This window comes from Siphateles boraxobius, unplaced genomic scaffold (genome assembly GCF_051911475.1).
Source record: "Siphateles boraxobius isolate OS27281-9 unplaced genomic scaffold, OSU_SipBor_1 3, whole genome shotgun sequence".
Lineage (NCBI taxonomy): Eukaryota > Metazoa > Chordata > Actinopteri > Cypriniformes > Leuciscidae > Siphateles > Siphateles boraxobius.
In genome coordinates, this window is record NW_027508919.1 from 4434461 (window position 1) to 4457725 (window position 23265).

General features: G+C 40.8%; 1 protein-coding gene across 1 annotated transcript in view; it reads right to left on the bottom strand.

The window, feature by feature from the left end:
* The window catches only part of adam19b (ADAM metallopeptidase domain 19b), a 32900-nt gene that overhangs the window by 4871 nt on the left and 4764 nt on the right, over positions 1-23265 (bottom strand). The window contains exons 4-15 of the mRNA XM_077247504.1: positions 14416-14494; positions 12882-12958; positions 9571-9775; positions 8344-8409; positions 5888-5959; positions 5636-5802; positions 4504-4588; positions 4271-4410; positions 3989-4166; positions 3792-3881; positions 1246-1441; positions 654-762 (exon numbers count right to left, since the gene is read on the bottom strand). Of these exons, the coding sequence (XP_077103619.1) occupies positions 654-762; positions 1246-1441; positions 3792-3881; positions 3989-4166; positions 4271-4410; positions 4504-4588; positions 5636-5802; positions 5888-5959; positions 8344-8409; positions 9571-9775; positions 12882-12958; positions 14416-14494 (1464 nt within the window). The remainder of the gene's footprint in view (positions 1-653; positions 763-1245; positions 1442-3791; positions 3882-3988; positions 4167-4270; positions 4411-4503; positions 4589-5635; positions 5803-5887; positions 5960-8343; positions 8410-9570; positions 9776-12881; positions 12959-14415; positions 14495-23265) is intronic.

The window sequence follows — 23265 nt, forward strand, 5'->3', positions numbered from 1 at the left end:
TTGTATGCTCAACAAGACTGCATTCTTTTGATACAAAAATACAGTAAAAACTGAAATATTGTGAAATATTATTACAAATTTAAAAGAACTGTTTTCTAATATATTTTGATGACAAAAGCTGAATTTTCAGCATCATTACTCCAGTCTTCAGTGTCACATGATCCTTCAGAAATCATTCTGATATGCTGATACATTTCTGTAGAATTATAAATGTCTTTACTGTCACTATTGATAATTTCAATGCATCCTTAATTTCTTTTTTAATGCAAATTATTTTCTTAATGTGTATCACGGTTTCCACAAATATGCTAAGCAGAAAAAAACTTGAAAAATGTTTTCACATTGATAATAATCATGTTTCTTCAAATCAGTATATTAGATCGATTTCTGAAAGATCATGTGCCACTTAAAGACTGAAGTAATGATGCTGAAAACTCAGCTTTGCATAGCAGGAATAAATTACATTTTTAAATATACTACAATAGAAAACTTCTTTTAAACTGTAATAATATTTTACAATATTGCGGGGGTTTTTTTACTGTATTTTTGATCAAATAAATACCGCCTTGGTGAGCATAATAGACTTTAAAATTTTAAATCTTAATTATTCCAAACTTTTGACAGGTAGCATAACTATTTTTTTTTAATCCCACCTTTTAGTGCATTTCCTGTATGCCCCCATGAGGTCTTTGCCACAGTTTCCATAGGAATCACCTGCTTCATTTACTTTAGTGAAGCAACGATCAGGAGCAAGACGAGCATCTAAGAAATAGAGACAGAACATTTGCAGCTGAAACAGAACAGAATAAAATAGAAACATCTACTTATGACACAAGTTACTGGTTGTGTGAATGTTAAACTCTTGGCTGGACTCGAATGATTTCTCTGATATCTGCAGAGAGCAGCAGATGGCATCACATTCGGAGACTGAGATCACAGCCAAGCACAGTATCTGTTCTACTGTAAACTACAGTACATTGCGGAGTGGATTTCCACTGGAAAATGTGAAAACATGGTAGAAAAAATGCCATGTGAACACACTTAAAAAAATACAGTAAAAACAGTAACATTACTCAGTGTCACATGATCCTTCAGAAATCAATCTAATATGCTGATTTGCTGCTCAAGAATTATTATTATTATCACAGTTGAAAACCTATTTTTGTGAAAACTGTGACTCTCTGAATATTGGGTCCCTGGATTTATGATGTTACATTTAAATTGTGTTACTTTTAGCAGACAGACCTTTGCCCCAGAGAGAGAGGCACTGCTGCTCCAGCGTCAGACACATGCCAGTGTAACAGTAGGCACTGCCACCCGCACAACTGTTGCCATCTATCAGGTAGAAGTTAGCAGGGCAGGACTCTGATTTCCCATCACAGTACTCAGGCAGGTCACAGGAGCCTGAAGGTGGACGGCACATCACTCCTGGACTCTTCAGCTGGTCAAGAGTGCGATACAACAAACTTGTATTCATTTAATCAGCTTTTTCTTAAAATAATCGAGTCAATTCACCTTTATTGACATAGCGCTTTATACAGAATGTTTCAAAGCAGTTTTACAGCGATTATAGAAAACCGATTTAATGATGCAAACGGAGTTCATTCCGGCTGTACAGCAGCTCTAAAAGAAAAAAGTGTCATTGATCAGCTGAAGTCAGTTCAGTGTTGATTCAGTTCCGTTGTAAAGATTTCAGTTCATTTAAACTAGAGCCAGACACTTCACACTGTGGACATTTGTGAAAAAAATATTCCAAAAAGCATGTCTATGTTTTAATAATAGTATTATTTAAAATTAATGATCACTGAAAGCAAAACATTTAGCAGATATTTGAGTATAAAAGCTTTGGTGTATTAGTTGTTGAGGTGAATTAATAAAGGTAAAAAAAACCCTTAAAAATACTACTGTAAATTGCTTTTAATTTAAATTTATATATATATATATATATATATATATATATATATACACTCACCTAAAGGATTATTATGAACACCATACTAATACTGTGTTTGACCCTCTTTCACCTTCAGAACTGCCTTAATTCTACGTGGCATTGATTCAACAAGGTGCTGAAAGCATTCTTTAGAAATGTTGACCCGTATTGATAGGATAGCATCTTGCAGTTGATGGAGATTTGTGGGATGCACATCCATGGCACGAAGCTCCCGTTCCACCACATCCCAAAGATGCTCTATTGGGTTGAGATCTGGTGACTGTGGGGGCCATTTTAGTACTGTGAACTCATTGTCATGTTCAAGAAACCAATTTGAAATGATTTGAGCTTTGTGACATGGTGCATTATCCTGCTGGAAGTAGCCATCAGAGGATGGGTACATGGTGGCCATAAAGGGATGGACATGGTCAGAAACAATGCTCAGGTAGGCCGTGGCATTTAAACGATGCCCAATTGGCACTAGGGGGCCTAAAGTGTGCCAAGAAAACATCCCCCACACCATTACACCACCACCACCAGCCTGCACAGTGGTAACAAGGCATGATGGATCCATGTTCTCATTATGTTTACGCCAAATTCTGACTCTACCATCTGAATGTCTCAACAGAAATCGAGACTCATCAGACCAGGCAACATTTTTCCAGTCTTCAACTGTCCAATTTTGGTGAGCTCTTGCAAATTGTAGCCTCTTTTTCCTATTTGTAGTGGAGATGGGTGGTACCCGGTGGGGTCTTCTGCTGTTGTAGCCCATCCGCCTCAAGGTTGTGCGTGTTGTGGCTTCACAAATGCTTTGCTGCATACCTCGGTTGTAACGAGTGGTTATTTCAGTCAAAGTTGCTCTTCTATCAGCTTGAATCAGTTGGCCCATTCTCCTCTGACCTCTAGCATCAACAAGGCATTTTCACCCACAGGACTGCCGCATACATGATGTTTTTCCCTTTTCACACCATTCTTTGTAAACCCTAGAAATGGTTGTGCGTGAAAATCCCGGTAACTGAGCAGATTGTGAAATACTCAGACAGGCCCGTCTGGCACCAACAATCACGCTCAAAATTGCTTAAATCACCTTTCTTTCCCATTCTGACATTCAGTTTGGAGTTTAGGAGATTGTCTTGACCAGGACCATACCCCTAAATGCATTGAAGCAACTGCCATGTGATTGGTTGATTAGATGATTGCATTAATGATTAATTGAACAGGTGTTCCTAATAATCCTTTAGGTAAGTGTATATATATATATATATATATATATATATATATATATATATATATATATATATATATATATAGGCTAAATTACACCTAAAAATAATTTATTTATTTAAACTTAACACTTAAAGGGTTAGTTCATCCAAAAATGAAAATTCGAAAAAATTTACTTATCCTTATGTCGTTCCAAACCCTTGATGACCTGCTTTCATCTTTGATTCACAAATGAAGATGTCTGAGAGCCTTCTGTCCCTCCATTGACAGTCCATGCAACTACCTCTTCGATGCTTCAAAAAGTTCATAAAGAGATCGTAAAACTAATCCATATGAATTGAGCAATATAAATCTGGCCTGTCAAGCTGTCAATGGAGGGATAGAAAGCTCTCAGAATATCTCACGGGTTTGGAAAAATATTAGGGTGGGTAATTAATGACAGAATTTTCATTTTTGGGTGAACTAACCCTTTAAAATCACCACTTTTAAAAACTCAAGATAAAAATAATTTAAATCCCATTTATTTATTTAAATTCAACACTAATAAATTAAATGAAACTGTTTTTCTGATGCAGCACCACAGGAAAGGTGCTCGAGACAGAGAAAGCGTGAGATGAGTTTGGCAGGGATTCACCTTGCAATCATGACAGCAAACTCCGTGTGCACACTCAGCACCAATCTTCAGCGTGCAGTTGTTGGCATTACAGCAGGGACTTGAGCACTCCTTTGTAGTAAAGGAAACAGAAATGGAAAATGTGAGCGTGAAAGATGAACCAGGACAACAGCGTGGGAGAAAACGAGACAGAGGAAGCAATGAAACTCTCTCCTGACCTCCACTTCTCCACAATCACACTCTTCTCCTTCCTCTAGGTATCCGTTTCCACAGCGCTGGCCCCCGTACATGAGCTTGGTGTTGGGAGGGTTGAACAAACACTTCCCCCCGCCGGAGCTCAGGTAGCGTTTCAGCTCCTTCTGATTGCAGGAGTTAAAGATACGAGGGAATGGAGCCCTACAGAGCACGTTTGACTTTTATTTCATGTAGATTTTAAATGAAAATTCTGTCAGGTTTCATGCAGGTTTGGAATTATACAGTGTTTTTTCTTCGGTTCTCACCCTGTGGCAGCAGCCATGATACAGCCTCCATCCTCGGCCTCAGCACGACAGCAACCTTGACTGTCATGGCTCATCCCAAAGTTATGCCCCATCTCATGAGCCATGGTAGCAGCGATCCCCACAGCACTGTAAGAGTGGTCCTACAGAGAGAGGCAGACAAACCAAAAAGTGAGTCCAATAAAGGGACCATTGGCAATAAAAACACAATGGAATAACACAGCAAGTGAATGTACCGAATTGACTCCACCAGACTGGTATTCAGAACACATGGCTTTAAGAGGTGCAAGACCAATGATGGTGCCATGAAACGACACGCCCCTACAAATACAACAAAAACTGTTTAAATACCAAATAAACTATGGCAGAATCCAATCAAACCAATGCAACCAAATGGCTAGCTGAACAGATGTAGACATAATGGGCCGTATCATACTTCCAGCACAATGCAGCGCCAGGCGCAACGCAAGTGTTTTTTGCAAGGTTCAGCCTGACGCAGTTATCATTTTCACGTTCTGCGCCACGTTGTTTAAATAGCAAATGCATTTGCACCCATCAATTCGTCCATGGGCGTGCTGGTCTGAAAACGAGGTGTGTTCGGGCGGATGGCGCATTGCTATTTTGAGGCAACTGAAATAGACTGCGCCATTGACCAACTGAAATCTGGTCTAAAGTCAATGGTGCAATATTTTTTTTTTGTTATTTAAAGAGCGTGTTAGTAATATGCGCCTATAGGCGGGTCCACAACGCGCATACACTTTGTCCCGTAGATGGTCTGCTCTCGCGCTTTAACCTCGCACACAAGCAGATCCGTTTCCTCGTTAGAGAAGCGTTCAGTTTTTCCACTTGCAAATTCCACCATGTAAATAGCGAATCTGCTTTTAAAGGGTATGGGAGATAAGACTCTGATTGGTGTATTGCACATTAGGCCCAAAACACACCCATTACTCATTATGAGAAAAGGGCACAACCCTTTTAGACCATGCCAAAGCACGCAGACCATTTTTCCCATCGTTAAACGTAAAAGTGTATTCAGACATACCCTAAGTGCACTTGCGCTGCGCGCTTTAGACCATGCACTTAGATTGTTAAAATAGAGCCCATTTAAAGGGATATTTCATCCAAAATTGTATATTGCGTCATTAATTGGCGGGTTGGCGGGTGTTAAATTCAAGTCCATAATTGCTACACTTGACAATGGACACTGGACCATTTTTGACCACTGAAATTTGTTGCTCCGTTTCGGATCGTCAAGTGGGTGAGTGAATGATGAAAGAATTTTAAAATGTATCCTTTTAAATCCTTATCAGCAATCATTGTTATCTGCTCATGCGTTAATTAGGTGGGAGGAGCTACAGTGAGACTGACGTTACGAGCTGAGCGTTGTCATTGGGTAGCTGTGGCAGCTGTTTCCTCCTCCAGGCCAGAAACGCACTCAGGGTGCTGTAGGGGTTGTTGCTCACACTGATCTTGTCTTGATCGTTCCAAATCTCCAACCGGATCAGAGCCACACGGATGTTCAGTGTTTTATAATACTGGCAACATAAAGTCACTTAGTATATTAGAGTCCAGATGTGGATAGAAATGTGTGTTTAATGGTACAATTCACAACAATCTCACCTTATCCACAAAGTTAGCTGCTTCAATCAGCGTCATTTTGGTCCTTTCAAAGTCCCGACCATGATTCACAAACTGAAAAAGAGACACGATTAGGATGTATCTTTGACTTGGATGGCTGAAATGACCTTTGTGTCATGTAGGTGAGAAATGACTCTATCAGAGCAGAGGACAGGAAGACTTCTGAGTCATTCTGAGTCATGACAGGAAACGAGCCTTATCTGTAGAGGTACCATGAAGTGAGTCAACAAACAGTCAAGACTGATCTCAAGACACTTTTATTCAAAGAAACCACCTGGCACAAAATCTTATCGGTTTCTGTGATAATAAGAAGGTGCTACAGAAAGATGCCGATAAAAACCAAGGACAGACTGTCTGAATCCTGTAATCACAGGAATAAATACTGAGATTATTATTAGCGGTGTTTGCTAAAGAGCTGTTTTTTTAAACACCTTGTCAAATGCATATCAACAATTTATGGTGGCAGCTTTTACATGGGAATGCACATATTCTTCCAAAAAATTTACTAATTCAGTTACATTTATTGTTTAAAGATACACTACAATTCAAAAGTTTGTGGATTATATATATATATATATATGTATATTTATATTATTATAAATATCTATAAATTACAGGAACGTCTGTCTTTCTGTGTGTCTGTGTGTCTGTCTGTATGTCTGTCTGTTAATCGCACATCTCTCGAACCATTAGTCCGATGGATTTCAAACTTGCTACAGGCACGAGTAAGTGCAGTGCCAAGTTTGACGTTGTTTGGATTAGAAATGCAAAAGATATCGTCAAATATATCGGTAAAAGAAGCACACATTGAAGTTGTGGTTTAAAAATAAACATTCTGACATTAGAGAGGGTTGTGGTTTAAAAACTGTGGTTTAAAAATAAACATTCTGTCAGCTAAACATTAAGTCAGCTACACTGTTTATTTCTGAATATTGTAGTTATTCAGAAGTAGTTAGTTGTCAGTAGTTAGTTATATATGTAGTTACATTTTCCATATTTATTGTATGTCATTATGTCAGTATCAGTATTTGCTTTAAACCATGCACAAATGAAAATGTCACTGAACTTTTGCTGTGTAACTGTAACAATGAGCACTCAAACACACCAAACCAGCAATTACTAAAAACACACACAAAAACTGATTTTGAATGGGCATATCTGTTATTCGCATATCTCTCGAACCGTTAGTCCGATGGATTTCAAACTTGACAGGTGTCTTGCTACAGGCATGAGTAAGTGCAGTGCCATATTTGACGTTGTTTGGATTAGAAATGCAAAATATATCGTTAAATATATCGGTAAAAGAAGCATACATTGGCTTTTGCCGCTCTAGCCGCTGGCCACTCTGGCTCACACTGCACACTGAGTGGCCACTCCCCAAAATAAACATTCTGATATTAGTGGGTTGTGGTTTAAAAATATCTGAATATTAGATTTTATTCACAACCATCATTTGTAGAAGCCTATTCACAAACTGTTTGCTCAAGCATAGTGTTTTCTTGGAGTTCACTGTGTAGCTGCTCCAGGTCTGAACCTCCCCTGAATCGTTGCACTTATTCATTTGTGGATGTTAACTGAATCTGTAAGTCAGCTAAACTGTTTAAAGGTGCTCTAAGCGATGTCACGCGTTTTTTTAGGCCAAAAATGTTTTTGTCACATACAGCAAACATCTCCTCACTTTCCGCTAGCTGCCTGTCCCCTGAACACACTGTAAACAAAACGCGGTCTCTACAGACACCCCAGGCTCTACAAACGGCAACAAAAACAAACTGGGCTAACCCGCACCACGAAACATAACAAACTGTTCCAGCCAATAACCGAAAAGAAGGATTTTGGGGTGGGGTCTGGGGGGTCAGTGCAGGGATGAGGAGGAGGGAGGGTCTAGCTAGCCTCCGTTTTGTTTGACAATACTTCGAACGTCAACAAGAAGTGACGTCACCCAACATCGCTTAGAGCACCTTTAATTCTGAATATTATATTTTATTCTGGTGCGCTTAACGCTATCGTTTTCTCAAATTATTAAAATTTTACAAAACTGTTTTTCACTTGAATATTTTAAAATGTAATTTGTGGTGGCAAAGCTCACATAATTCTTCAGAAATCATTCAAATATGCTAATTTCCTACTCATAAATATTTCTTGTAATATTCAATGTTGATTTTTTGTTGTTGAAACTGTGATCATTTTTTTTTTTAAGAATCTTTGATGAACAGAAGGCTCAAAAGAACTGCATTTATTTGAAATATCTGAAATCTATTGGAATTATTTGTAGCGTTATAAATGTTAATAAAAGTATTAATTACTACCAAAGGGAAAAAATCTGTTGTGCACATTTGTAAAGTATCTGTCAAAACTACATGGTGCAAAACACCAACTTCAGCAAAGCTCCCCAAGAAGACACTGCTTTTCAGCAGATACTTGAATTGAAGTGATTTTACCTCTGCATGGTCGGCCACCACCATCAGCTCCACGTATTTCATGCTACTGCTGACATCCCTTCTTTTCTGCAGGAAGAGATAGATAAGATATGACTAACCATAGGCTAATTTGATATACTACAGAAGAAGTGCTGAGTCACTGCTTCAAAACCTGAGTTTATGAATATATATGCTGTGAGAAACTAATTGAGACATCCTGTGTCTTCAGTTAGGGACAGACACTCTATTCATGTATGCAAACGCAAAGAACAATGTGTCCTTAGTTTAGTACCACTTTAATCAGCTCTTCACATTTATTTCAATAACAAGTTTTATAATCTGGTACTTTCCATGAATAGGGTACAAAATAGAGCCTGAACTCTTAAAAAATTTGCTATTTTATTTATTTCTTTTTAAACAAATTGTCAGTGAAAGGAGGTGTATAACCATCAGGAAATGTACAGTACTATATTTATAGAGGTTGTGCTATATTTTAATAGGGGCTTTTTTTTTTTACATTCATTTTAATAAGGTTTTGCAACACTTAGCCTACATCAAAATTGGGGTCTAAACACAGTTAAAAGCTTGATTGTTTGCAAATTCCTGGCTAGAAACATTAAACAAATACAGAAAAAAAAGTTAATTTAGGAAAAATAATTCATTTAAACCTTAAAAAGTCAAACATATTGCAAAATGTACTCCAAGGGCCGAATAAATGCCAATTTTGAAAGAAAATATATTTAAATACATTAAAAATGTAAACAAATGGCCAAATAATATATATGGGAAAATATGTAAGCAAATATATTTTAAAATCCATTTTTGTATATTTTGAATTATAGGCCTATTCAAAAATGTACATGGAAATAAACATTTAAATTGTTGGATCTAGAAGGTCAGGACTTCTGAGGTGGTACAGGCCAAATTCACCATTTTAAGGGATACATCTATATTTATTGTTTCTAAAACTAGCTACTTTCATGCTAGGTTCATTTTATGTTACATATTAGTTTCTCTAAAATACTGTGCACAACAAAAAACATAGGAGACGTGCCTTCAATGCTTTAAAAAACACCATGGGCACCAAAATGTACTATATTCACAACAAGTGCTGTTGGAACTTTTTTGATGGTGAAGCAACAAAAAGTTCGACAGTGAGCTTCTTCAAATCAAATGCACACTGATCCGAGAGGATCTCTAGTTTGACTTTGGGTGAAGTGTTCTTGCACAACAATACCATGATCTCACCCTATTGGTCTGCTGAGGCTTTGCCATGACATCAATCAGCTCTTGAAGGCTTTCCGTGTGATTCCCGTCTCCATGGTGGTGTCCGCAGGTGCCCGCTGGCAGTTTCAGGCTCTGAGTGTTGTATACGGCATGTCCCTGAGAGTGTGTTTGGTTAGCTAGCGGTTCGATCATGTAGCTCACACTGTTATTGACTGTTATCATGCCCCTGGGGATTGAGAAGACAACATGTCAATAACAAGAATCTTTAAACTTAAAATTTCAATGATCAAGTGGAAAATCAGAGTCATGGACATTTTAACAGGCCTACAGGATGGAGACCTCTCAGATGGGTTTTACACGGGAAGCAGCTTCACCACACAAAATGATCTTTATCCCGGATGGGAGGGGGAAGAAAAAAAGGAATAAAGCTGAATTGATAGCCAACTTGTGTTTATGCTGAACTGGTTTATTTAAGCAAAAACAGATTTCCTTGCTTCCTGGATATTCAAGTATTCTCCAAACACCAACCTAGTTACACACATAACATTTCACAGATGTACAGAGAGATGCCCAACTATCAATGAAAATGCTTCCACTGCAGAAATGCACAACATTATGCAAGGCACAAAAAGAACCCAAACCAAATATTACGACGAACTAACAAACTTACAGTTACATGGCAATATTATGTGAATATTAACTGTCTATGAATAGTGAAAGTTGCAACTTTCTGTAGGAACAGGCATCCTGCAAAGATAAAGAATACTCAATGACATTAACAAGATTTCTTGAATGGCAACTAAAGACATGCTAACACATCTGTTATATGATACATAAAACTCTAGACAAAATGTTTTTATGATGCTCATTTAGTGGAATCGTACACTACAGCTGTGTAATTCATCTGGAAGGACGTGTGTATACTCTATAAAATTCTCAAGTTTTCCCATCTCCAATCAAACCCAACTCACTCAAGCTGTGCTGGCTCATCGATCTTTTTGGATATCAGTCAATGTGTGTCTGTTCAAACAGGAAATGGAGTCTCTGAACGAGCTGGAGCTCAGCAGGACTCTATACATCTACTGTCGGCCCACTCAGAAACCCACAGACCCGGCCACGTTGATACAATGAACTCGCTGAACTCACTTCCTGGGCTAATAAACTGGAACTTTTGCGCAACAAAGACAAGTTCTCATGATGCAAAGTCATATCACTAAAGCTGAAGTTTCTAAGAGTCTGACAGAAAATGTAACTAAAAATGATTTTGTGAAAGTCACAATTTTTGCAAGTTTTGCATGATAATAATAACACTATACAATGTAAATTTGATGAACTAAAGAATAAAATGAAATAATTTTTTTAGAAACCTGTTTTCGTTCAGAAAAATATCATGAATTAATAAGAATAGTAAGCTATAGATCACAAGAGGCCATGGGTTATGATTTTACCTTGGTTTAAGGTGGAGAGTGTCATTTCAGAACCACTAGTGGCACCAAAATGAATTGCAAAAATGTAAATAAAATAAAATAAAATAAAATCAAATAAAAACTCCCCACATCTTCCAATGATTGCATCCCTATTGTAGCAAATTAGCTAAAAATAAATATTAATAATCAATCATAACTTGATGATTCAACTTGAGTTCAACTTGATGAATTATGAATATTTGGATCTGTTAACAGAACTGATTTAATGAAGTAAAATTAATATTACAACCAATCAACCTGTTCGTCCCGTGAACACTCAGTGTTAATTGTTTATTCATTCTAAGAAATGTTTATTTCTGGGGAAGGGAAATGTCTTTTTTACTGTACAGTACTACTAAGAGCCTGTAGTCAAAATCTAAATCGTAAAATAAACTTTGTTGCAAGCAGAGAAGCAGACCCAAATATGTATTGTAAAACACACATACACACAAAAATGGTAAGTGACAGTATGAAACCGGAAGCAGGAAATGGAAAACTATGGAACTATGGAAAAGAACCATCCAACTATGAAAAGAACCATCCACATATTATTTTCAGAGCACCTCATTAAATGTATACTTGCATGGCCTTTGTAGTGACAGCATTTCGTGAAGTTCCTATGAGTTTCAAACGATTTCTTCCGCGTTGAAGGAAAAAAATGGTGATGAACTCGAATGGTTTGTTTGACTCTGTTCTGGTTGAAGGTTTTCTCTCTCTCCATGAGCTAATAGCTGGATTGCAGATTGTGGGCCAGAGGGGCCATGCAGAGCAACCAGGAGAAGTGAGGAAGTCGGAAGAGTTGATGGTTGTCCATTCAGTCATGGAAAAGTTGCAGTTTTCTTTTGAGTTGGAATGAAGAAATTACAGTCTGACTCTGTTGAGAGAGTGAAGGCATAGCAGGCTGTGGTCGAGGCCTGCCGACACCCATGGGCCCCGAAGGGGGTCCCCACAGACATCAACCCCGAAGAAACAGCAGTAGAAACCAGAAAAAGAAGAGAGGGAGTCACTGTGAATTTGTCTCTAATAAAGCCTGAGAAAAGTCCCACCTTTCCGGTTTTGCTTGACCAATAAGAAAGGTGGAATTTCCAAGTGGGGAAAATCCTCTGTTGGCGATTTATGGATCTTTTGATTCAAGCGTGCTCATTTGCATGTGCAGCTGGATTGGTTGCTGATGATGAAACTATGAAAGATTTTGTAATACTAACATGTTGTGCAGCTATCGACATATCATATACACCTTCATTTCGATCTTCAAAGTACCAATTTATAATGACCAAACATGGTATAGGTGAGGTTACATTGACCATTGATTCTATTGTAAAATACACAGTATCAAAAAATAGTAGTATTAAAAGACATTACACAACACAGTACATCATTCACAAAATGTTCTGGGGTGCATGTTCATTTATAGATCAGTTCGTCTATAAATTAATGCAGGAAAGTCTGATTTAAGGTCTGTAGGTCTTTTCAATGGCCTAGGTCTTGACCGCATGACCAAATTTTTCACAGCAATAAAGACATCTTATCTGATCATCGCCCTGGCGACTGAAAACTTTCCTACTCTCTTGTCTCTTTTGGAGTGATGTTTCATTCCTAAGAAGCTTATTTGTTAAATGTAACAAATATCTATGTGTCTGATTGTCTCAGTCGTTACACTGTTGTCAATATAAAATTATAATAAAATAAGCCAATTACTGTGCATTTACATGTGGCTCTTCCAATAAAAATGTGTCTAGTTACAGTACAAGCATTACATTACAAGCCTCTAAATTAAAGATCCATTGAACATGCAAAATAAAAACACATAATTAAATAAATATATTTTTTCACACAATACACATGTAGAGCTGCAGTGGTCCTTACCTGACTCCAGCACAGGTGCTGATGACGAGACTAGACCCCTGGATCCCCTTGACTGACCCATGATAATAACAGTGATCCTGAAACCAAGATAACATAATATACTGTAAATATAACATTCGAGGAAAGGAGGTTTTGAAGTACTATATACTATATAAGTAATAATTCTATAAATATATATACTGGGTTTGGACACTAAAACACTGGCCAATATAGCATTGGAGATTTCACGCCAATATGTGCGTGGCCTTACTGGCCTGGTGGCCAATCTTCACAAATTTTACATTCCATTTATATTTATTAAGAGCAGAGTGTGAAGGTTGAACTACCAGAGTAATAGCACAGTTGTACATAACATATTGCAATTCAGACAACATAATAGGAGACATTTGAGGACAAAGAGGACAAATTGTTGGAGCCCGTTTCACTGGCTCATCCGTGACCAGCACAGAAAATCCCTGTGGTGTATCGAGAGCTATGTTATCCAGGGTAATGTCCGCATACCACCAGCACCAAGTAGGACGAATCACATCCAACAGGATTGACTGTCGACGCAAGAGGAAGCCATCTGAAAGGGATGTCTGGGTACTAACACGAATTGTGTCCAGAAAACATAAAACCACAGCTGCCCAAATCACTGCAGAATTAAATGCGCACCTCGACTTTCCTGTTCCCACCGAAACTGTTTGTCAGGAGCTCCACGGTGTCAATATTCATGGTCGGGCTGCTATAGCCAAACCTTTGGTCACTCATGCCAAGGCCAAGCGTCAATTCCAATGGTGCCAGCAGAGGAAATCTTGGGCTGTGGACAATGTAAAACATGTATTGTTCTCTAATGAGTCCACCTTCACTATCTTTCCCACATCCGAGAGAGTTACGGTGTGGAGAAGCCCCAAAGAAGCTTAACACCCGGACTGTTGCTTCCCAGAGTGAAGCACGGGGTGGATCACTGATGGTTTGGGCTTCAATATCATGGCATTCCCTAAGCCAACTACTTGTGCTTGATGGACGCGTCACTGCCAAGGACTGCCGAACCATTCTGGAGGACTATGTCCACACACAAAATGGTTCAAATATTGTACCCTGAAGGTGGGGCTGTGTTTAAGTAATTTGATGAACATGAAAGTGAAGTTAAACGTCTCCCATGCCCTGCACAGTCACCAGATCTAAATATTTTTGAGCCACTGTGGGGTGTTTTGAAGGAGCGAGTCAGAAAATGTTTTCCTCCACCAGTATCACATTGTGATCTAGCCACTGTGAGGAAAGAGGAATGGCTCAAAATCCCTCTGGCCACTGTGAAGGAATTGTTTCTGTCATTCCCAAGATGAACTGATGCTGTATTGGCTGCAAAAAGGTGGCCCTACACTATGCTAATAAATTGTTGTGGTCTAAAACCAGGTGTTTCAATTTCATTGTCCAACCCCTGTATGTATATAGTAAATATGACAACATAGTTTATCATAAGATTACTATGACAATATGAACTATTCACATGCTATTTAGAAGTGAATGATTCTGGAATGGATCTTACACTCACCCTGTTGGAAGGCCTGGAAAACTGACGGTTTCCATTTGGATCATACCATATCTCCTGATATTCAGGGGAGAACAGCTCCCTTAGAGAAGAAAACAGAAAAAAGACAAAATAATTCTGCTATATATTTAATATGCACAGCTGGTAACCAGACAGCTTCTATCACTTCCAAAAAGGAATAACATAAACACTTCGAACTTGTGTCCATTCCTTCTCTGGGGTCAAACATGAATCAGGATTTGGTACTCATCAGATGCAGGTTATTTGGAGAGAAGAAACCAAGAAGCCTTACAGGTTATATTGAGTATTTCAAAGGATTTCTGCGCAGAAAATGGCAGACAGTGTGAAGTCTCTTTCCCTTAATGACCTTGAGCTCATTAAATATTCATCTAAAGTGGCTGAATGCTTTGAGTATCAGAGATCCACAGTAAGTGTGCTTACAGTCTGAGAACAGTCTGTTTATTGTGGATATACTCTTTCCCCTTAAAGGTTGAAACAAGACAACTAAGTGCTAAACTGGTCCTAAATATTTAATTTCTCCCAACAAGTCTAACAAACGATTTTCACAATGACTGCATCACACACAAATATTTTCTTAGCTGTATAAAATGACCGCTGCAGATTCATTTTTGCCGTTTCAAATGCATAATTGGATGTGAGTGAGAAGCTCAGTGTTATCATTTCACAATTAATGCAGCATTAGTCTATGTATTTTACCCCCTGTTTGGTCAAATACACACGCACACACACAAATCTAAAGAGTCTGTCTCTCTTTGTTTAAATTAGTAGGCCCAACAACATTTGCTCTGGACACAGTCCAGACCTACTGGGCTGCGACCTCCATCACCCCCATGCAGGAACACCCACCAGACTGCACAAGTCTGCACTGGCCCTGGAGGACTCTGGATCTCTGCCAGGGAGAAAAAGTGTCATGGACACGAGTGCAAAGAGCCCCTCAGAGACATACCGGTCATACAGGCATTCTGATATATGTAGGGCCTTTAAAATAAATAATGCTACAAGTATAAATACTAGCACATAGGGTCCTTTAAGGTCATATGAGCATATTTAGTAGCATCAACATGCATTTTAACAGTTTAAATCCCATTTCCACTCTTTTAAACAGACAAAGACTATTATAGACACGACATTTACTGGAGACACACTCAGTTTTTGACAGACAAATGATGAAGGTGCACAATATGCCAAGTCAGAACTTTTCATGTCACAGTGAACATCATTAAGGGCATTTCTCTTTCAGATAGAGTCCAAGAGGGTGGAAAAGCACTCAGGACAGAATTAGGGGCAGTAGGATAGGGGGTTCTTGAGTGTATCTGAGTCCCTCTCAAATAATGCATGCCTGTTGATCCAATCTGCCGAGCAGTCACAGAGGGAACTAAATCAAGGCCCGCACTTAATCTGCCACACCGCCGCCCAATGACCCAAAATGTGTTGCTATATTAAACCATGCCACAAGCAGCCATTGGGCCAACTAGAAGACTCATAAATTAACAATAAACTGACTCTGGCTGTGCATGACGCTGTAGTCCCTTAGGCTCTGGAAAAATTGAGTGAGTGAGACAGAAATAAGTATTATTTTACTGACAGAAAGAAGGATTTTGCACATACTAGGTGGGCGATTAACAGAAATTTTAAGTGGCGTCTTGGCAGTTGTTTTAGCTACACCATTACAAAAACTTATGGAAAGACACCTATAAAACAAAACCTGGCAAAAATAGACCATGCAGAGATTATGACTGTGGTCCAAACTAGCTAACTAACTATACAAGGAGTCAGTGAATAATGTTTCTCTTAACTTGCCAATGGTCGTGAACGCTCATTAATATTTCTTACCCAAAATGATATTGCATTTCACTTTATCTTTGACAAAAATATATTCTTTGTCCCTGTGAAAATGGGATTATTTAACATATTGTTTTTTATGCTATGAAATATTTACAGATTTTTATAAAGTAACCATAATAATAACATTTATAATGTCAGTAATATTTCAAGATGAACACTTACTGGACCCTTACTGGACTAAAGCAAAAATAATTTTAAAATGCGAGTATCGATACATCAGGCTTTTGAGGAATGTTTATTTTTTACATCTCTCACTAATTAAGCATTTAAATTTCATCTTAGTCAGACATATTATTGGAAGATATAGAGTAAAAACTTATATTTATGTCCATTTTATGAAAGTAGTCTGCTATACTTTTATAAGAATCTCATCGAAATTAAGAATTACTTTTTGGCCATAAAAGCAACTGCACCAAATTGTATATTTTTGATAAGTTTGAGACTTAAGTGATAAAAGTGAAATGTTTTTTCCTCCTATGAGCGACATATTCTCCTACTTGTCATAAAAGCCTGATGTATCAAATATGATACTCAACAAAAGTGTTTGGGCTATTATTTCATATGTCAGGCTTAACAGGGTTAAATCCTAGGCTCAGAATAATAAAAGGCCTTAAAAAAAATATAGTGTTCCGGGTCCTCATTTATAACCATTGCGTACGCATAAAACAGGGGCTGAAATTTGCGCATCTGCACGCAAACTGTGACCCATGCGTACAAACATTTTGGAGATGGAGCAGTTTGGCGACACCGATGGTGAGCTGGAGTGGTCACTTTTAGACAGAAAATCTAAAGAAAATTATACATATACAGAAAGATAATACAAATATAATTTCACTCACCAAGCCTATCACATTAAGCAAACATCCATCCCTTCTTAAATGTCCGCGCCAGCGAGTGCGTTTGGCCGTTTAGTGAAACTGACGCATAGCATAACGCATCTAAAACGAACCGTAAATCTTCATTATGAGTCCTAATCATAAATACAGTCCATGTTCACAAAAACAGTTTAAATAAATAAAAGAATGATTTAAACTTTGTTTTACTTCTGTTGTAAAGGTTTAGATTAAATATGCCATTCTGATTAATGGAGTTAAACACTTAAATTACATGAAATCATAACTGAGAAGTTACAAAATTTTTATATTCAATAAATATAAATATTTGTTGTGGATGCAATTCTTTCGAACACTTTTCCTCTGGCGCTTATCATGATAATAGCAGATTGTCTGAGAAAATAGTTTTGTGGAACTAATAATGCACAACAAGGTCTATCCGTTTCCATTAAAAACATAAATCTATTAAAAATACTCTTTGGCCAGTGGAAAAGATTGAGAAAAACTTTCTCCGAAATGTATTTTACACTATTTGATTTATTTACTCAAAAACAAGGATAGGCTACTAAATTATTTTTATTAATGTAACTAATGTGACAGCACACCCCGATTTCATATTTTCCTAATGTCTTGTACCGTTAAACATGTTATCACGTGGATGAATAATCATATGCAAAAGATATGCAGATGAGGATATGCATAGTAAAACTAGGCGTTGTAAGCTACATATATGGTTGTTTTGGGGAGGAGACGCATGTGCGCACAATCTTCCGCTAACTGGGATTTATAAAGTGAATTCTGCGCAGGTTCTGGCGTACGCACGGTTTTATAAGTCTGAATATTTTTTTGAGTACGCCATTTTTGGCTTTCTGGCGCACGTACACTTTTAGTAAGGATCCTACGCACAGTTTATAAATTAGGCCCATGGTCTGGAAAACCAACGTGGCAAACTTTTGGTGAAAATTGATTGAAACACGATTGTATGTGTCACGGTGTGGGTTCATGTCTTGTTCCTGTCTGTCCTGTGTTTCCCTTTTCTTGTGTGAACTTTAGTTATTTCCTGTGCTGTGTCATGTTTTGTAGTCCTTTGTAGTTTTTCTAGTTTATAAGTATCCCCGGGTGTTTCTGATTAACCGAGCCCTCTTGTTATCTTGTTTAGCTTGTTTACCCCTGTATTTAAGCCCTGTGTTTCAGCCCTGTCTTTGTGAGTTGTTAATGTTGTAATGGTTGCTGTTTCTGTGTTCCTGGTCTGAGTTTCTTTTGTTTGTTTTATTAATAAATGTGCTTGGAATTGGATTCACTGCTCGCTTCATTCTTCACGCATCGTTACAGAACAACTCACCGGATATGAATCCAGCAGCACGGATCTCGCCTGATCTACACAGGCTAGACCGGGAGTTTGCTGGACAGATCGCGGCCTTGGCCCTGGAAAGCCTTGATCTGTTCCAGTATATGTGGGGATTTGTTCCTCTTGCTGCCTCCTGCTCCCTGGATGACGAGGCAATTAAAGTCTGTTACCGGCTGGGGGCTAAGGAGGTCAACCCGAGGGAACTCCCCGATCTCTCCGGTCTGGGCTGGAGAGAGGCGCTCTCCAGATGTTTGGAGAGCTTCATCCCGTGTCACCCCAGGCTTTCACCGCTGGTCCCTGTTCCGGTGGTCCCAGTTCCGGTGGTCCCGAGTCCGGTGGTCCGGAGACGGAGGAGGAGGAGAAGAATGGCCTCCTCAACGACGTGTCTGGTGGCTCCTAAGCCAAAGACCGTCCAGCCAGAGACCTTCCAGCCAGAGATCGTCCAGCCAGAGCTTCACGTCAGCCACGTCCAGCCAGAGCTTCACGTCAGCCACGTCCAGCCAGAGCCAGTTTTCGAGCAAGAGCCAGTCTTCGAGCAAGAGCCAGAGCCAGTCTTCGAGCAAGAGCCAGAGCAAGAGCCAGAGCCAGTCTTCGAGCAAGAGCCAGAGCCAGTCTTCGAGCAAAAGCCAGAGCCAGTCTTCGAGCAAGAGCCAGAGCCAGTCTTCGAGCAAGAGCCAGAGCCAGTCTTCGAGCAAGAGCCAGAGCCAGTATTCGATCAAGAGCCTGAGCCCGTCGCCTGTTCGCCAGAATCGGAGCCAATCACCTGCCCGCCAGAGACTGAACACGCCGCACTAGAGTCTGCTCTGGAAGACACAGCGTTCATTGTGGTGTCCATGGCTGTTTTCTGTGTGTGGGCAGCACACACATCAGCGACAGCCAATGAACCCAGCCCAGAGTTTCCTTCGCCGCTGGTCCCGTCCAGCCCAGAGTTTCCGTTACCACTGGTCCTGCCCAGCACAAAGCCCTCTTCCCTGCTGATCATGCCCAGCCCAGAGCCCGTTGATCCTGCGCCAGAGCCCGCTGATCCAGAGACTGTCCTCGTCACTTCTGCCCATCTAGAGACTGTCCACGTCACTTCTGCCCAGTCAGAGACTGTTCACGTCACTTCTGCTGATCCAGAGACGGTTCATGTCACGTCTGCCCAGTCAGAGCCTGTTCACGTCACGTCTGCCATGTCAGAGACTGTTCGCGTCACTTCCTCCGAGCCAGTGTCTACGGACAAGATGGCCGAGCCAGAGAACATTCACGTCAATTCCTCCGAGCCAGTGTCTACGGACAAGATGGCCTATTCAGAGACTGTTCACATCACTTCCTCCGAGCCACTGTCTATGAACAAGATGGCCTATTCAGAGACTGTTCCTGTTCCCGAGCCACTGTGTGTGTTGTCTGTTCCTGAGCCCGAACCAGGGTGTGTGTTGTCTGTTCCCGAACCAGTGTGTGTGTTGTCTGTTCCCGAGCCAGTGTGTGTGTTGGCTGTTCCCGAGCCAGTGTGTGTGTTGGCTGTTCCCGAGCCAGTGTGTGTGTCTGCTGTTCCCGAGCCAGTGTGTGTGTCTGCTGTTCCCGAGCCAGTGTGTGTGTCTGCTGTTCCCGAGCCAGTGTGTGTGTCTGCTGTTCTCGAGCCAGTGTGTGTGTCTGCTGTTCCCGAGCCAGTGTGTGTGTCTGCTGTTCCCGAGCCAGTGTGTGTGTCTGCTGTTCTCGAGCCAGTGTGTGTGTCTGCTGTTCCCGAGCCGGTGTCTGCTGTTCCCGAGCCGGTGTCTGCTGTTCCCGAGCCGGTGTCTGCTGCTCCCGAGCCGGGATCGCCCGAAGGGCCTTCTCCGCCGTGGCCGCCCAAAGGGTCTTCACCGCCGTGGCCGCCCGAGGGGTCTTCACCGCCGTGGCCGCCCGAGGGGTCTTCACCGCCGTGGCCGCCCGAGGGGTCTTCACCGCCGTGGCCGCCCGAGGGGTCTTCACCGCCGTGGCCGCCCGAGGGGTCTTCACCGCCGTGGCCGCCCAAAGGGTCTTCTATGCCCTGGCCGCCCGAAGGGTCTTCACCGCCCTGGCCACCCGAGGGGTCGTCTCCGCCCTGGCCGTCCGAGGGGTCGTCTCCTCCCTGGTTGCCCGATGGACTGTCACCGCCCTGGCCGCCTGCGCAGCCTGCTCCGCCCTGGCCGCCGCCTGCGCGTCCTGCTCCGCCCATGTCCCATGGCCCATGCCCGCAATTGCAAGGCCCTGGTCCTGTTCCCTGCGCGGACCTGGCCCTCCATCCCTCCCCCAAGACCGCCTCCACTTCACCACCCTCCTGAACTTTTTTTTGTTTTGTTTTTTACGGGCATCGGGAGCCGCCCATAGGGGGAGGGCTATGTCACGGTGTGGGTTCATGTCTTGTTCCTTTCTGTCCTGTGTTTCCCTTGTCTTGTGTGAACTTTAGTTATTTCCTGTGCTGTGTCATGTTTTGTAGTCCTTTGTAGTTTTTCTAGTTTATAAGTATCCCCAGGTGTTTCTAAATTAACCACGCCCTCTTGTTATCTTGTTTAGCTTGTTTACCCCTGTATTTATGCCCTGTGTTTCAGCCCTGTCTTTGTGAGTTGTTAATGTTGTAATGGTTGCTGTTTCTGTGTTCCTGGTCTGAGTTTCTTTTGTTTGTTTTATTGATAAATGTGCTTGCAATTGGATTCACTGCTCGCTTCATTCTTCCCGCATCGTTACAGTATGCAATTTAGCATTTTGTACCCTAACTTCACATTTATAATGTTAATAAATAATCTTTCTTTCTCCTTCCATCTGTATAATAAAGGAAAATAATTTTATAAATTACCCCACAAAGATGCAAAATACCCACACAGAGCACTAAAAGCTTTGGCACGAGGCCCGACAGATGCAGTGATGAAGAGCTGTGTGTGTGTGAGACAAGGCCGTCTGGCAGCAGCAGAAACAAAGAGCTCATTTCAGTACAGAAGAGCTGCGTCTCAAGGGTCAGCGGGCCGCATTTTCTCCTCATATCAAATGACATCACTCTAGATGGAGGAGGGGGAGAGAGAAATGAAATAAGGACATCACGAATAGACAGAGAATGATTGGAAAGTGCAAGAAGAGGAGACCGGCTGGAGGGGAGGATGATGTAATTGGGGGCATTGCCTCGGCCACTGCCGTAATGGAGGGGCTTTTATTGCTTTGTTTCAGAACGTATCAGAGCCTAAAAGCCTGTCTGAACAGTCTGCCCTCTAACTGACAGCCCGTCAGCCTCCCAGAGGGGTCATATGAAAGTCAAACAAGCCAATGCATGTATAAGAAAATAAACAAAAGCAACAGAATGCAGTAGGCACACATTAAAGCTGCAGTAGGGAGTTTTGAGAAAACGTTGACTTAGCCTGAAATTTTGAAGGCACAACTTACAGGTCCAACCCCCTTGCTCTCTGCAGCGCTACAGCCCTCCCTCCACAGCTCCTCCCCCACAGCGGAGCCTGCCGTGAACGCGCAGGCTAGTAAGCAGGACCACCGATGACGGCGGATTATAAACAGTTATGGCACATTCACTAATAGGGACTTTAGCAATGTTCAGGGAAGGAGGTGGGAACCGGCGAACAATCAAAGAAACTTTATTTAAAATAAAACAAACAAACCAAAATACCACCAGCAACCCCTCGCGGACGACTGCTGGCTACCGAAAACCAAACACAACTAAAAAACAGGCCTGTTCCGCTCTCGATCATCAACATCGTCACTCCTCCTTTATGCTTCCGCTCCTCCGTGAGAGATGCGAGACCGGTGTGCTTCACAGGTGTTGCTCATTAGCAATCCTACCACCGGCCTCACGCCGTTCTCTCACGTCCCTCGGCCGTCCTGTTCGCCACAAGGACGAAACATCAACAATATGCTTTACATTGACTATGGCCTGCCCATACTTTGACTACAAACTTGGTCCTCAAATCATTGTGTATTTTGCAATACATGTAACTTTATAATGTTGCGCTCTTTCTATAAGTTATAAATAGCTAGTAAGATAACGTTAATATAACGGTAACTAACTTTACAGTATATAAGTAATTATTCTAATGATATGTAATGCTAGATAAGGTTTGCTAGTACATTATTTCAGCAACATGACAAGCCAGTGTTTAAATTGTTGCTTAGCACAGTGCCTGACATTTTATTTAACGTTACATGTTATGCTGCTAGAGTTTTGACACCGAGTCAATGGGCTCTGTCTAATTCTTTCTTTTTCGATTGCTTATCGTCATCGGTCTGTTTCCTTTTATCTCTTTGTTTTATGAGCAAGTGCCACTCTAGAAATTGGCAGTTTAGGTTGTTTCTCCGCCATAAGCACAGCTGCAGCACACCAGCAATCTTGAGTTTGAACGACGGTACGCGCTCGCGCTGCGCAAGAGAGGGGGGTGATCAGCGTGTACACAAGCGTGATTGACACTGCTAAGACATTCCTCCTGGCTCTGATTGGTTGTTTCTGACCGGGAGCGGTGTATTTCTGCAAATGGCAATAGGACCACTGGGAGGAGCCAGAGGAGCTTGATTTTTTCACAGATTATCTGTCTCATATTCTACTGTCAGGACATAATGACAGTTTTAACAAATATGTAAAAAAAAACTTTTTTACAAAAGTTACCTACAGCAGCTTTAAAGTACACATAAAATCAATATTGACCCTATTTACTTAGCCTTGTATCATAAATTTGGCAGAAAAAAACATAGACTAATGTTTCCTCTGAGATCTGTTAGCCATCCGGAGAGAGAAAACGGACAGAAATACAGGAGCGATAGAGTAAAAGAAGCTTCACTGACAGGTCAGCAGACATAGTCTTGAGGCTAATGCAT